We start from the raw sequence: 13629 nt of genomic DNA, 5'->3' as shown, positions 1-13629 counted from the left end.
CCAGGAATGATAGTGCATGCCTATAGTCTCAGCTACTTGGGAGACTGAGGCAAAAGGATCTCTGGAGCCCAGTTCGAGGCTGCAGTGAGCTAAGACTGTACCACTGCACTATGGCCTGGGTGACAGAGGGAGACCCCATCTCTAAAAAATTAAAATAAAAAATCTTGGGGTGAAAGACACATAAAACTGATATAAGGGGAGAAAAAAAACCCACCCCAAATAGAAGCCAGGGAAAAAAAAGACCAAATGATTTAACCTCACAAAAATGAAAGCCAGCTGGGTGTGATGGCACACGCCTGTAATGCTAGCACTTTGGGAGGCCGAGGTGGGTGGATCACCTGAGGTTGGGAGTTCAAGACCAGCCTGGCCAACATGGTGAAACACTGTCTCTACTAAAAATCCAAAATTAGCTGGGCGTGGCGGCGTGTGCCTGTAATCCCAGCTACTAGGGAGGCTGAGGCAGGAGAATTGCTTGAACCCGGGAGGCAGAGGTTGCTGTGAGCCAAGATCGCACCACTGCACTCCAACCTGGGTGACAGAGTAAGACTCTGTCTCAAAAAAAAAAAAAAAAAAAAAAAGCAAGCTTTGGATATAAGAAAATACATCATTAACAAAGTTAACAAGAGAGAGAAGGCTGGGCAACAGTATTTGCAAAAAAGGTCAAATAGAGAAAGAACTAAGAATTTATAAAGAGCTCCTAGAAACTGTGAACAAAAGAAAATAACTCCTCCTCCCCAAATGCCAAAAATATGGGAAGAGGTTAATTCACAGAAGAATGCTAAAAGCTGACAAACACATGAAATGATGATCAAGCTCAGGCTCAATGAGCACCAGAGAAATGTGAATTAAAACAGGCTATCACTTGTCAATAAACTGACAAAATGTTAAAGATGCACAATTCTAAGTATCAGGCAGGATGCAGAAAAATGAGAACTCTCCTACACACTTGAAAGCATAACTTTATACTTTTAATTTTAGAAAGATATTTGGCATTATCTATCAAAATTTAACACATGTCCCTCAAGAGGTTAAAGAGTTACTGTATGATCCAGGATTTCAACTCCTTGGCCTATTGCAAAGAAACACTAAAATATACATCTCATAAAAACCAGTACATGAAACACAGCATTATTCATGATGATCAAGTGGAAACAGTCTGCATGTCCATTAGCTGGCAGATGAATAAATGTGGTACATCTATACGACGGCATGGTAGTCATCAATAAAGAGGAATAAAGTACTGGTACATGCGAAAACATGGTGAACTTAAAAACATTATACTAAGCGAAATAAATCAGTCACAAAGACCAGAGAGTGAATGTTTCTATTTCTATGAAACATCCTGAACAGGCAAATTCTATAGAGCAGAAAATAGATTAGCAGTCACCACGGCTGGCGTGGAAGGAAGTTTAAGGAGTTACTACTAATGAAAACAGGGTTTCTTTTGGAGAAAAAAAATTTTTAAATTAATTGTGGTGATGGCTAAACAACTCTGAGAAAATATTTAAAACACTGAATTGTGACATGCATGATATGTGAATTAAGTCTCAATAAACCTGTAAGTAAAAAAAAATTAACAGATGCCTAAATTTTCATACACTTTCTACTTTTAGAAATCTAACCTGCAGGTATACTTTTAAATATATATGGAAAGACTTACATAAAAAACGTGTTTACTACAGCAGTTTCCTTAGCCCGAACGGAAACAATCTAAATGTTTACTATAAGTAAACTCAAGGCAAAAGACAGACTAGAAAAAAAAACACATTTATTGACATCAAACATATGTGCATTCAGCATTTACTGGACTTATTTCCTGCTCTGACAACACAGCATGAGGTAGGTAACATAGAAAGAAAAATTACAATTAAATAGCTACTAGTTGAAAATTCTTAGGCAAGTCGCTTGCTTCTCTAGGCATCAATTTCCTTCTTTATAACAAAAGAAGTAATACTTTCCTTGAAGGGTTGCTGTCGAGATTAAGATCCTCTTTCTAAAATGCCTACACTGGCCCACAGAAAAAAACGTAGTTTTTCCTCAAAAGCTTATGCACCTGGTTTACAGAAACAAGAACATGTATACTAATAACTATGATGCGAGGTATAACAGAATGAAGCACACTGAAGTAAAGCACCAGAGATGTTCAGAGGAGGAGAACACTTTTCCTGCTATGTCAGGGTAAGTGGAGAGACATTAGGTAGAAGTTAACATTTGAATGGTCCCACAGGGAATGAGAAGAAGGACAACTGGGGAAAAGTATCATTGTGTTTAGGGACAGGGAGGCAGAGCTGTCTGAATAGAGCAGTGGTTCTTAATCCCGACTCCCCAGTATCACTTGGGGAGCTTAAGAATATATGAATGCCCAGATTCCGGCAGAGAACAACTCCATTACAATCTCTAGGTGATTTTAAATTTCTCCCAGTTAATTGTGATGTGCAGCCAAGTTTGAGAACCAGTGGATTAAGGCACTGGCTTTGTGAAGACGACTAGTAAAAGACTGTAACATAGGGTTGAGTAGGAACACAGAGGCTCCTTTAAAATGAAAGCGTTAACCTGTCAGTTTGTAGAATACACTGGAGTGAAATGACAGATTGAAAGCTATAGCATGATAGTCTAGACAGGTGGGAGGTAATGAGACCACAGTAGACTTGGCAAAGGAAGAAAAAAGAGAGAAGCTAGTATTTCTGTGCTTTGTGCTAGGCAGCATGTGTGAATGTCTATTTTTAACTTCAATGCATAGGTAAGAAAAGTGAGGCTCAGATAATTTAGTAATGTGCTCATAGGCAAACAGCAGAGGTATAAACTAACTCGTCTCATCACCACACCCGAGATCTCTGCTTGTTCCACCAAAGCACACTGTCCTGCAGTACCACTTGTCTTCTGTGAAAGTTCAACAATGGAGAATCTCGAGGACTCAGCAACTAATTAGATACATGACAGTAAGGTACACATAACTAGCCCATTTTCAAATAAAGCCAGTTGAATAAATTAACATCAGAAACATTACATGCTACATAAAGGCCCTGCTTCTATTTTGGCAGAGGAAAAAACCAATCTTTGCCCTCAAGTGTTTCAATTTTCTGTAAAGGTCAGTTACAACTATTGATGATTAGTAAGAATGCTCATTATGCAGCAGTGGCAGATGGGTATTGAACAGTGCCAACCACTGCGCTTAAGGACTTGATGAATATGTCTTTTTGCCATTTTCTCACCTCATTATTCTAACTACCCTGTGATAATCATTCCAATTGGAAGATGAGAAAGAAGCAGAGTGGTGAAATATCTTGCTTAATTCCACACAGTTTAATAAATGGCACAACTGAGATTTGAACCACATTAGTCTAATTCTGCACAGCTAACATACTTAATCATTAAGATATGCTGCCTCTTACACTACATTTTAGACTCTTGGGTGCTATAATACATATGTGAGATGGCACTGGAGTTTATCTTATTTAAATTACACAGTACTCCTGAGATGTAGATATTTGCCCCATTTATAGAGAAGCAGCTGAGACTAAGATTTTAATCCAAAGATTCCTGTTCATGGTATAGCGTTAGTAAATGAGCCATGCTGTGTACCTCCTTCAAGAAGAATAGGGGGTAGAAAAAAAGAGGCTATGATTTTAGTAGGGAGTGAGGTCTTTGCTTTAGAAGAATAAATTACACAGAATTCAGATCATAGAGAGTAAATATTTTAGCAATGCAGGCAAGGAACTTCTGCCGGTGAAGAGAGGTTCATTGCCTGGTCATTACACATCATGGTCTTTGTTTTAAGCATTAGAAACCACCTAAATTTTGTGTAGACCAGGGAAGAGAGCCACCTTTAATAGGAGAAAGAGTAAATGGAATCAAGAGTAACAGTAACTCTGGAAAGATGTATAGCTCTCCTAAAACGGGGGAAAAATATGCTGAAAAAGACAACTTGAGATTTTAAAGTCTGCTGAGAGTGAGTAGGCAGAGGTAAAGTTAGAGACAGATAAAGAGGAGAAGGGGTTTCAATCCACTGCCTTAAGTGGCAATAGATAAAGGAGTTATGAGGAATAGAAAAAAGGGTTACAATGTGTGGTCAGCAGTGAGAGTTTAAATGAGTTTAAGTTGGATTAATTTAGGGGAGACCCAATCAATAAAGTTTTTATTTTATTTTTCTTCCAGAAAATAAAGTTTATAATAAGGGTTCTTTTCTAGCAATAATAACAACCTTAGCAGGGCGAGAAAAAATGTGTACTATGTGTTATCTAGAAAAAAACAAGAAGGTTCAGTGAAAGATAAATGGGATATTTTTCTCATTTTTAAGTTTGATGACTGAAAACAGAGTTCGTTTCAAGTCAACATTCCAAAATGCAAGAAACATATTCTATTTTCTTTTCCAAGTTAGCCATTTCAAAGTTATTGGTTAGTTTGGACTTTTAAACTATACAGAAAAAAGGTCCACAGCAAGATAACAGTCTTGAAAAGTATTATTTCAAGAAACAAAAAAGATGTGTACATCTCAGGAACCAAAATCTATAATTGATTAATATATTCTGTAAAGGAAGTAATGACTTCATGGCAAGAGCTGCCTATGGAACCTCCTATTCTTTTTCTTTTTTTTTTGGTGGGGGCACGACTCACTCTGTCATCCAGGCTGGAGTGCAGTGGCATGATCTCAGCTCACTGCAACCTCTGCCTCTGGGTTCAAACAATTTCCTGTCTCAGCCTCTTAAGTAGCTGGGACTACAGCGTGAGTCACCACGTACGACTAATTTTTGTATTTTTGGTAGAGATGGGGGTTTCACTGTGTCAGCCAGGCTGGTCTTGAACTCTTGACCTCAGGTGAGGTCTTGAGTTCAAGACCTTGACCAAAGTGGTGGGATTACAGGCATGAGCCACCGCGCCCAGTCATAGAGCCTTCTATTCTTGAACTCTCATTCTGACTGTTAATCCTGTCAATGAAAGGTATCTCATCTCAGTCTATGAGAGGCTGGGTGAGGAAAAGCGTAGGGAGGTAGAGGAGTATTCTGGTTTGGGGATTATGTACTATAGGCTTTTGAGAATCCAAAGAATGCAAAGGAAGAGGAACCGCACTGATGAGGAGCAAGTTCAAGAGTGATGCGCTAAAGACAGGGTGGGAAGAGTCAGGCCAAAGCACACAGTAAGAAGTAGCAAAGACAGAGGGCCAAGTAGGATGAGTCACCTCAACCCCAGGAAGAACCTTGTGTTGCTTCCCTAATCATCCCAGATACCTGAGGGTCCAGAAACAACTGGAAGAAGAAGAAAGAGGGGAGTGTCCTTCTACAGGTGAGAGAGAAACATAGAGACCAAAAAAACCGGTATGTTACCCAAGAGAGACTGAGATGAGACTTTTTTCATTGACAGGATTAAATGCTTTCAGCTATGAATCAGAATAAGGGTTCAAGACTAGGGTGAGCTCAATTACAGAAAGCTGAGCAAGATAATTTGAATAGTTTTTTGTTTATGAATTTCACTGTTTAAACTCTGACCTTTACCAGAAATCAACAAAACTTGGTTCTCATTCTAACCTCACCACTAAGTAAATAATTTTGTATATGTATTAAATAAGAAGTGAAGTTAGTTCTTAAAATTCTCAAACAGTAAAATGGGTTGTATTATGGTGCTTTTTAATTCTGAAATTTTATTTTTACTGATTTTTCCCCTTAATATTATACCCTTTCATGTTTCTGTTAATTACACATTTCTAAATTTGAGAAAAATTCAAATAGAAGATCAAGAATCACTTCAACGGGAGTAAAAAGTGGTAACTATTATTTTCTCAATTATATTTGCTCTGTTTGCCTGTGAACTCTGGGAACTCTGGAGCTTCATGTCCTATACTACATACTTCAGAGAGGCACACTGGTTACTCAATGTATGTTAAATGAATAAACAAGTAAATTCAGACTGACCCAGTAATAAACAAAAGGGAATTTTATTTGGTTATGTATCAGCTCTCCTTAACTGAATGGATTGGCCAAAATGAGATCCATTTCAATGTGCCTGGCAACATATGAAGCCACAGGAAAGAAATAATTGAGACCAAAAATGGAAGTGGTAGTGGAAGAGTTGGTAGTTTAAAAGTCTCAGTCAACATTAAATTTGCTTAGCATTTTAAAGTATGCACGTTAAAAGTAATATAGACAAAAACCACACTAGACTCTCAAAGCAAGTATTTCACATCACCAGGCTTTGTAATTCTCAGTTTCAAGCAAAGAATGCAGTGATATCTCTGAATAAATATGCACTGTGTTTTAAGAGTCTTAAATCCCAGTTTTATACCAGGGAAAACGAAAGGCTTGAGAAGTTAAGCAACTTGACTAAAGTCATACACTTGGGATTTGAACCCAAGATTAACTGGCTCCAAGATTAATGGTCTTAACATTATGGTGCCTTGAAAACTGTAAAGGATTCTTCTATTAGAAAGCACTTAACCTCTAGTTAATGTAGAGCCATTAAATAGATGAATAATAATCAGCTGCATTCCACAGAAATATTAATCATGAAAGAGAGCAACAGAACAAAGAATATACTTACTCATTCCTGAGCATTCTCTATCACCATCCCATACATTAGAAACAGCATGTCCCGTCAGAAGGAGATTAATTAAACTTTGGCTATTAATAAAAATTAAAAAGCAATTAAATATGAATACAACCAGTTGCTAAATCAAATAATTCCTACAGCAAGGTGTAAAGTAATGACTTTTCACATTAAATTATGTAAGAATTTACAAAGTTAGGGAAAACCTTACATTTTCCACTTTATACATTCAGCCTTGCTAAATGTATCACTAAATATATCAGCACAATGGTAATTATTATTTTACATATTCACATGCATTTAACAACTTTACATAAGATATATTTAAAAGGATAAAAATGACAGACTAATAATTTACGTAATATTTACAGTAACTTTAAAAAATATGTAATTATTAATAATATTGTATCTTTGATGAAAGATACATGAATTTTCATCTTTAAGGCAGAAAGGTCTAAAAAGAAGGATTCATGTATTAGAGTAGGTTAACTATCACTGTTTTATTGAGTTTTGGTAGAAATAGCTATAGAAAGCTTGAGAGGGAAGGTGGTCCCAGAGGAAAATGGGGAATTTTCTCCTAAGCAGAAAAGCGTTTACAAGATATACTTATTTCTAAGTCAAAATAAGTAAATTTTATCATTAAGAAAATCATAAATCGATTTGTTAAAATACCTCCCCATTGTTATCTTCAAACAAAATTTCTGCCACAATAAATACAATGCATAAACTGAAAGTTACCATTTCATGCATCAAGCAATGCATAAAACAAAAGAGTGCTCAAATCCATAGATGTGACGTTATACTGTCAACACTACTGACAAAAAAAATTACCTGACTCAGTCGTGTTTTATCTTAAATGAAATTTCTAAAAACTAGAGTTCACATATAGAGACAAGAGATTTTAGTCAATTACCTGCCATGTCCATATACAGGATCTATCAAGGGTTCACTTGCATCTTCAATTTCATTTTTTATGTTTTCAATGCCCTAAAGAAAGAATTCATTTACTTGCTTTAAAAACTAAAACAAAAATTATGATAGCTTAAAAACTGCCTAGTTTACACTATAAACTAATACAATTATTTAAGTAACTTTTCTACCAAGAATGACTCAGATTTGAAGTGGCAGTGCATTTAAGATGATAACTGTAAAAAGTAGTTCCTCAAATATCTTTTATTTTCTTTCATGGCCTCTATATAAAGAAAACTCATGGGTGAAGTATGTACTGTCGGTTAAAGGGGCAAGGAGAGAGAATTAACATTCAAGAGGAGAAAGGAGAAAATTATTTAATACAAAAGTTCAATTTCATTTAACTTTTGGCTAAATTATGGCTTAAGACAACTGACTTTTTTTTAAGATCACGTAAAAACTTACTACACTAAATACATATACACATGAAGATATAACATTAAATACTTTGCATTTTAGTTATTTAACTGGTACATAAAATGGAAGGTTTACTTCTGATTGTGCTTTCTCACAAATACTGGTCATTCAAATGTATACTGACAAAATGCAAATGAGGAGGAGGGCAGGAAGTCCCTTCTTTTCTTAAAAACAAATTTCCTGATACGTTTTAAGCCTCCAGAAGGGCACTCACCCACTAAAAGTTCCAGATACTGGATAAGTACAAGAAGACCTACTTATTTTAACCTCATCAATTCCGAAAGGACAAAGATAAACTGCCATTCATTGTTCTATTCACTTAACTTTAGCCACTAGTTGTATCATATTAGAGGTAATTTCTAAGAATTAAATAGACGATTAATTAACAACCAAGATTTTTAATAAATGACTAAACCCGGCAGGGGGAAACAAAGAAGCATGAGCTCTTGCATGTGCATCCTCGTAACCAATACAAAGCAGGCTATGATAATGTCAAGATGAATACTATCAACAAGTGACACAATCACTAACGAGGAAGGGGATATCATCTTAAAGAACAGCTTAAGGAAGAACAACTAGCATGATAATTTATTGGCTGTAAAGAACAAGAAACAGGAGGTATCAAACGTTTGAGCATGAAAAAGCTGGAGAAAAGTAACAGTCAAGAAGAGCTTTTAAGAAACCAGTCATCTTAGATACCACCATCACAACTATTCCCAACATCTATACAACAAAGCACTTTTGGTTCTCTTATTTATATTTAATAATCCAAATAAGCACTTATTTACATTTCTAAATATATTTCCTTTCTTTGCCATTCCATGACCTCTCCTAGTTTAGGTTTCTCTTATTTCAATACTCACTTTCTCAGTTTTCCTGACGCTAGCCTTACACTACAAACACCAACTCCACCCATCACAACTCTCATCCCAATTTTGTCACTCCCTTGTTCAAACGTTCTGTTGTGTTCCAATTCTGAGCAGATGAAACCTACTTACTCTTTGCAATGTACACAGAAGGACCTTCATACTCTAAGCCTTGTCTTACTTTAGTGCCCAGTCTCATCCTCCACAATTGCCCCTCTGGTGTCTTACGCTGCAGTAAGGCTCAACCACTTAGAGCTCCCCAAACCTGCATTATACCCTCAATCCCTTATACTTTTATACTTGCTGTGCCCACTGCTGGAAAAAATTTCCTCCAGCTTTTCCATACAGAAACCTTGCCCTCATGCATTGAGGTCCTACATCTGTCAGATAGTCTCTACTAGATCAGTCCATCTAATAGGTTCAGACACAAGACCAAATGCCAAAAAACACTGCCATAATGGAACTATTAATGTGTCATTTTTTTACAATGCTAAATAGATACTATTAAAAATGTATCCCATATTATTAATACAAGCATAGTCGCTAGCATAGAGTCAATGCTCAATAAACATTTGTCAAATGAAAGAAGTCTGATTTCAGACATGATAGATATAGTAGGATACTAAACTGAAATTAACATGTTACATGAGATTGGTATTTGGGGAAAAAAAGTAGGACAAGAAGGGGACATACTGAAACTATTAAACAGCTACATAAAGGTAAGCTGAGCAAATGAAACATCCATAAAAGAAAAGGCATACAGAAGGGAAGAAAATTTCTGGAATATCAAAATTTAGAGGAGGAGGAGAGAAAAGAGCAAGAGGTAACAGGTAAAGAAGGAAACGAAGCTATCAAAGAAAACAAAACAAAAAACTGTGAGACGTTATAGAAAGAAAACTCATACAGTGAGTTATCAAAAAAATCAAGAAAGGGAGTGAAGGTCAAAAACAGCTTCCAGAAGGGGTTAAGGGGTCAAGCGCTACATAGAACTAGGATCAAAGGAAACACAATTTGCCAGAACTGACAGCATTTCACAATTACAACATTACTGATAATCTCTCTAGACCAGAACAGAAGTGAAAGTTTGAAACTGCTTAAGTAATAAGTGAGTGCTGAGGAAACCAAAATTCACTCATTTTCAGCATAAAAGATTTTTATTCTACGAATTAAAAACAGCATCAGGAATACAATTACTCTTCACAGCAGGAAAAACAGTAGTAAACAACATTAATAAAAGGCAGAAAAAGCAACTTCTTGAACATACCTTTGTCAGTAACACAGAATATAGAAAAAGCAATACTCCAAATTTATTTCCCCACATTGAATACTGGTCCAAGACAGCATCTTTTAATTCCGGTAAACTTCTGAATGATCTTTTCCTAGGGGAAAAAAAGAATTAAGTATTGGTATCATAATGAGATTCATAAATGGGAAAACTACATTCATAAATGGGAAAACTTTATAATTTCTTATACATTAAAACATATACAAAGAGGAAACTTTTAGATGGTTCTAAATTTTTCAAATACAAATTTAGCCACTAAAATCAAAAGCTATTTCTGACAACTACCACTATATATGGTATGTATCATTAAGAAAGAACACCTACTTGGCAGGGAAACTCTTCATCTCTTAGGTGAACTGTCTGGAATCAATAAATTCTTCAATAATATACAGTTATTTAAAGAATAGAGTGGTCTTCTTGTAATGGGGGGTAAACACAAAGAAAACTTCACTTTTTAAATCCTAGAAATTACTTAACAAATATCTGAATGTCAAAGACAACTTACACATTTGTGGCTTCTTTTAAAAGAAATTAACATTAAATTTTAAACCAAACGCCACCCATAATTCTAAGCCATCCTTACCTTTTACTTTGTAATAAAAAGTTTAAATGCTCTAACAAAAATGTGGGCATTCTTAATAAAAGATAAAGAAAAAAGATAATGGCAAATATGAAATAATTCTAATATTTATCCCACTAGAAATCTTTATATTTGTTTAGGACACAGAAACATTAAGCTAAAATGATAATTTTTTCATTGTAATGATGAAAAAGCTTTTAATGATTTTAAAAAGCAGATTTAGATAGTTAATTTAGGACTCGGCATAATTTATACATTTACAAACTATTTTAATTTAAAAGCAAATTAATCCTGAAGCAATGGATTTAAAATTTATGTTTAAGTAGCACATTTCTATGTAAAACTAAGAATTTTTCCATAGTATGAACAGACTTAAAGTGGCAATGTGTCCACAAAGTAAGTATTTTAAATGTTCCAATGTTACTTACTGAATTAATGCATGAAATCGCTCAAAGCCAAGCTCTTCGACAGCCAAGGCAGCTATACATAAAAGACACTTTTCAGCACTACACATGGCAAATAAATGACACAAGATACACACAGCAGGCTGTAAATACTTTCAAGCAATCAAAACTACCTATTTCCCTACTCCCTTAAAATTCTCAGTTTATCTTCTATTATAATATGAATTTATATTTCAACATCTTTGTTGTCATGAATATAACTAAAGTGGATACAATACTGACAATGTAGAAGGGTGACTAATAAACATTTCAATTCTGCTATGCTAGGGTAGGTTATAAAGTATGAAAAATTACTGATAATCAGTGCCTCACACATCATTATAATGTGTCCTGCACTTTTAATAATCTTTCAGATTATATAGATCCAAGTAATATCATCACAGCTAATCTTCCTTTTTAGAATATAAAATCTTTAGGTTTAATGCTTAATTATTAAACAAATGTGTATATAAGGGCATAACACTTTCAAACAACACAGGTTCAATGACAGCTTTAAGATTGTTTCCTCATTTATTTGTGTAACTGTTAAGAAGTTTTTCAGTAACTTATTTAGATTATGTTTATTAATAAAAGGAAATCAAAGCATTTTAATCAGAGGTAATGTTTACTGAGCACTTTATTAAGTGCCAGGCCCTTTTCTAAATGCCCTACATATTTTACCTCATTTAATTCTCATAAAAACCCTTTTAGCTCCATGTTACAGAAAAAGAACCTGAGGCACACAGAAAACTCCTCGCAAGAGTACATAGGATTAAACGGTAGAGATGAGATTTGAGCCCAGATAGTCTTGGCTCTGGGGAGTTATTTATCACAACGAATAATTTCACATATATTTTATAAAGCAAATCTTACTACTGTCAAATATAAATTCTCACTGGTGAGTTAAGAAAACGGATTCATTATGAACTCAAAATTTTTTTTATTTACAATTTAAAATGTCACATTATGCTAGATTTCAAAGCTTAAGTGTTTGATATTTCTTTTTAAAATCTTTAGCAGTCCAAATGGATTAAGTTATCTCTTGGTTTATGTGGGAAACAAACTGAAATTGAACCTGAGTATTCACTACTGCGAACAAGTGTGCATTACCAACAAGCCAAAACTATACACATCACATAAGCCAATGAAATTAATGTTCGTAGAGAAAGTAATATTAACAAGAAAGAAAAACACTTTACATTCAAAATTTCAGAATAAAATGAAAATTCTACCTAATCTTTTCCAAATTACACTAACTGTTCTGCAATGTCAGATTATCTAAATCATTTTACTGGGTATACTACAAGAGTAGACATAAAGATAGTAATTTAGAGAAAAGAGGCAAGCAAAATAAAAAGCTTAGCAGGCAGGGATGGTGGAAAAATATAAAACACAAGAAAAGAACATAGCTGGGAATAAAGGAAAGAACAGGTAAAATAGATTGTTATATGGAATAAAAATTATAATACAGTTCATTTGTCAATATCTAAGGTAAATTCTCAAACTTTCAGTTAACAAAGTATTTCAAAGGAATACAATATTAAAAAAATAAAATATGGTTTATGGCATGGCAACTTTTAAAATGAGATACAAAGTAAACTGGAAAATTACTAAAATGTTTTTTTGGGAGGTAATTCAATATGCCCATCTAATTAGTTACTGAAGTACTAAACTGAATGCATTATAAGGTCCTTTAACCTACAGCAATGTAACCTATCACTACAGAAATCCATAGCATGTTCCATAGTATGCATCAGTATACTATTAAGATACTAATGGGAAATGTTATATAAAAAGAGCTTACTATTTTCTCAACATTAATACACAGACTGGCTTTAAGCACACAATCTTTACAAGACCTTTTCAAAAGATCAACATTTCCTCTTTCAAAATTTTAATATCCTGAATGAAACTATTAAGTATGCTTACAGCCACACAGTAAAACCAGGAAAATATTTTAAAGCCAGTCTTAATGACACTTTGGACTACAATCCTTGTGACTATTTTCCACTTGTTGTCTTCAAATATAATTATGAACTGTAAAATACATTAAGTTCTTTTTGAAAGGCCATGTTTCAAAGGCTTTGAAAGGAAGCATCATTCAACTGTTTAAACTTTCAAAATTATTCCTTGCAAATGTACTACTTTTAGAATTTGCTTGGCTCAAAGCATTTTAACTGCAAAGTCAGGAGAAAGAAGACATTGACAACACAAGGCATTTTAGTCAGGGAGGCAACAGCACCTTATGGATAATACTATATGGAAAGCAAAATATGTATCACATACAATTGAAATGTACTTTCAGGTAGATAATTTCTTTACAAAAAATTTACATAGAGATGACAGCTAATGGGATCCACAGTAAGTAGAATAAGCCACTTATTTAACAGAAGCACTCGGGACTAGCAATTATCAAAAACCATCAACTAACAAGATTATTCCTGAAAAGCAAATCAGAAAAGCAACTCTTAACTAACTTCCGTACCACTAGCTGTCTCTGTTACACATTGGCAGCTATCAGGTCAATCACAT

The 13629-nt window shown here is 34.6% G+C and overlaps 1 protein-coding gene across 3 annotated transcripts in view; it reads right to left on the bottom strand.

Annotated features, from left to right (window-relative positions):
* MINDY3 (MINDY lysine 48 deubiquitinase 3) overlaps window positions 1-13629 on the bottom strand; it is an 85448-nt gene that overhangs the window by 53444 nt on the left and 18375 nt on the right. For 2 of the 3 annotated variants that reach the window (XM_012455967.3, XM_012455968.3), the window contains exons 5-8: window positions 11083-11134; window positions 10054-10168; window positions 7451-7524; window positions 6532-6611 (exon numbers count right to left, since the gene is read on the bottom strand). In XM_012455967.3, coding sequence (XP_012311390.1) covers window positions 6532-6611; window positions 7451-7524; window positions 10054-10168; window positions 11083-11134 — 321 coding nt within the window. The remainder of the gene's footprint in view (window positions 1-6531; window positions 6612-7450; window positions 7525-10053; window positions 10169-11082; window positions 11135-13629) is intronic. The other variant, XM_021675688.2, reaches the window with a different exon arrangement.

The sequence above is a fragment of the Aotus nancymaae genome, unplaced genomic scaffold, assembly GCF_030222135.1.
Source record: "Aotus nancymaae isolate 86718 unplaced genomic scaffold, 86718_ANA_hifiasm-v0.15.2.pri h1tg000077l, whole genome shotgun sequence".
NCBI lineage: Eukaryota > Metazoa > Chordata > Mammalia > Primates > Aotidae > Aotus > Aotus nancymaae.
Note: the sequence above shows the minus strand (reverse complement) of the source record. Positions and strands in the feature narration are given on the sequence as shown.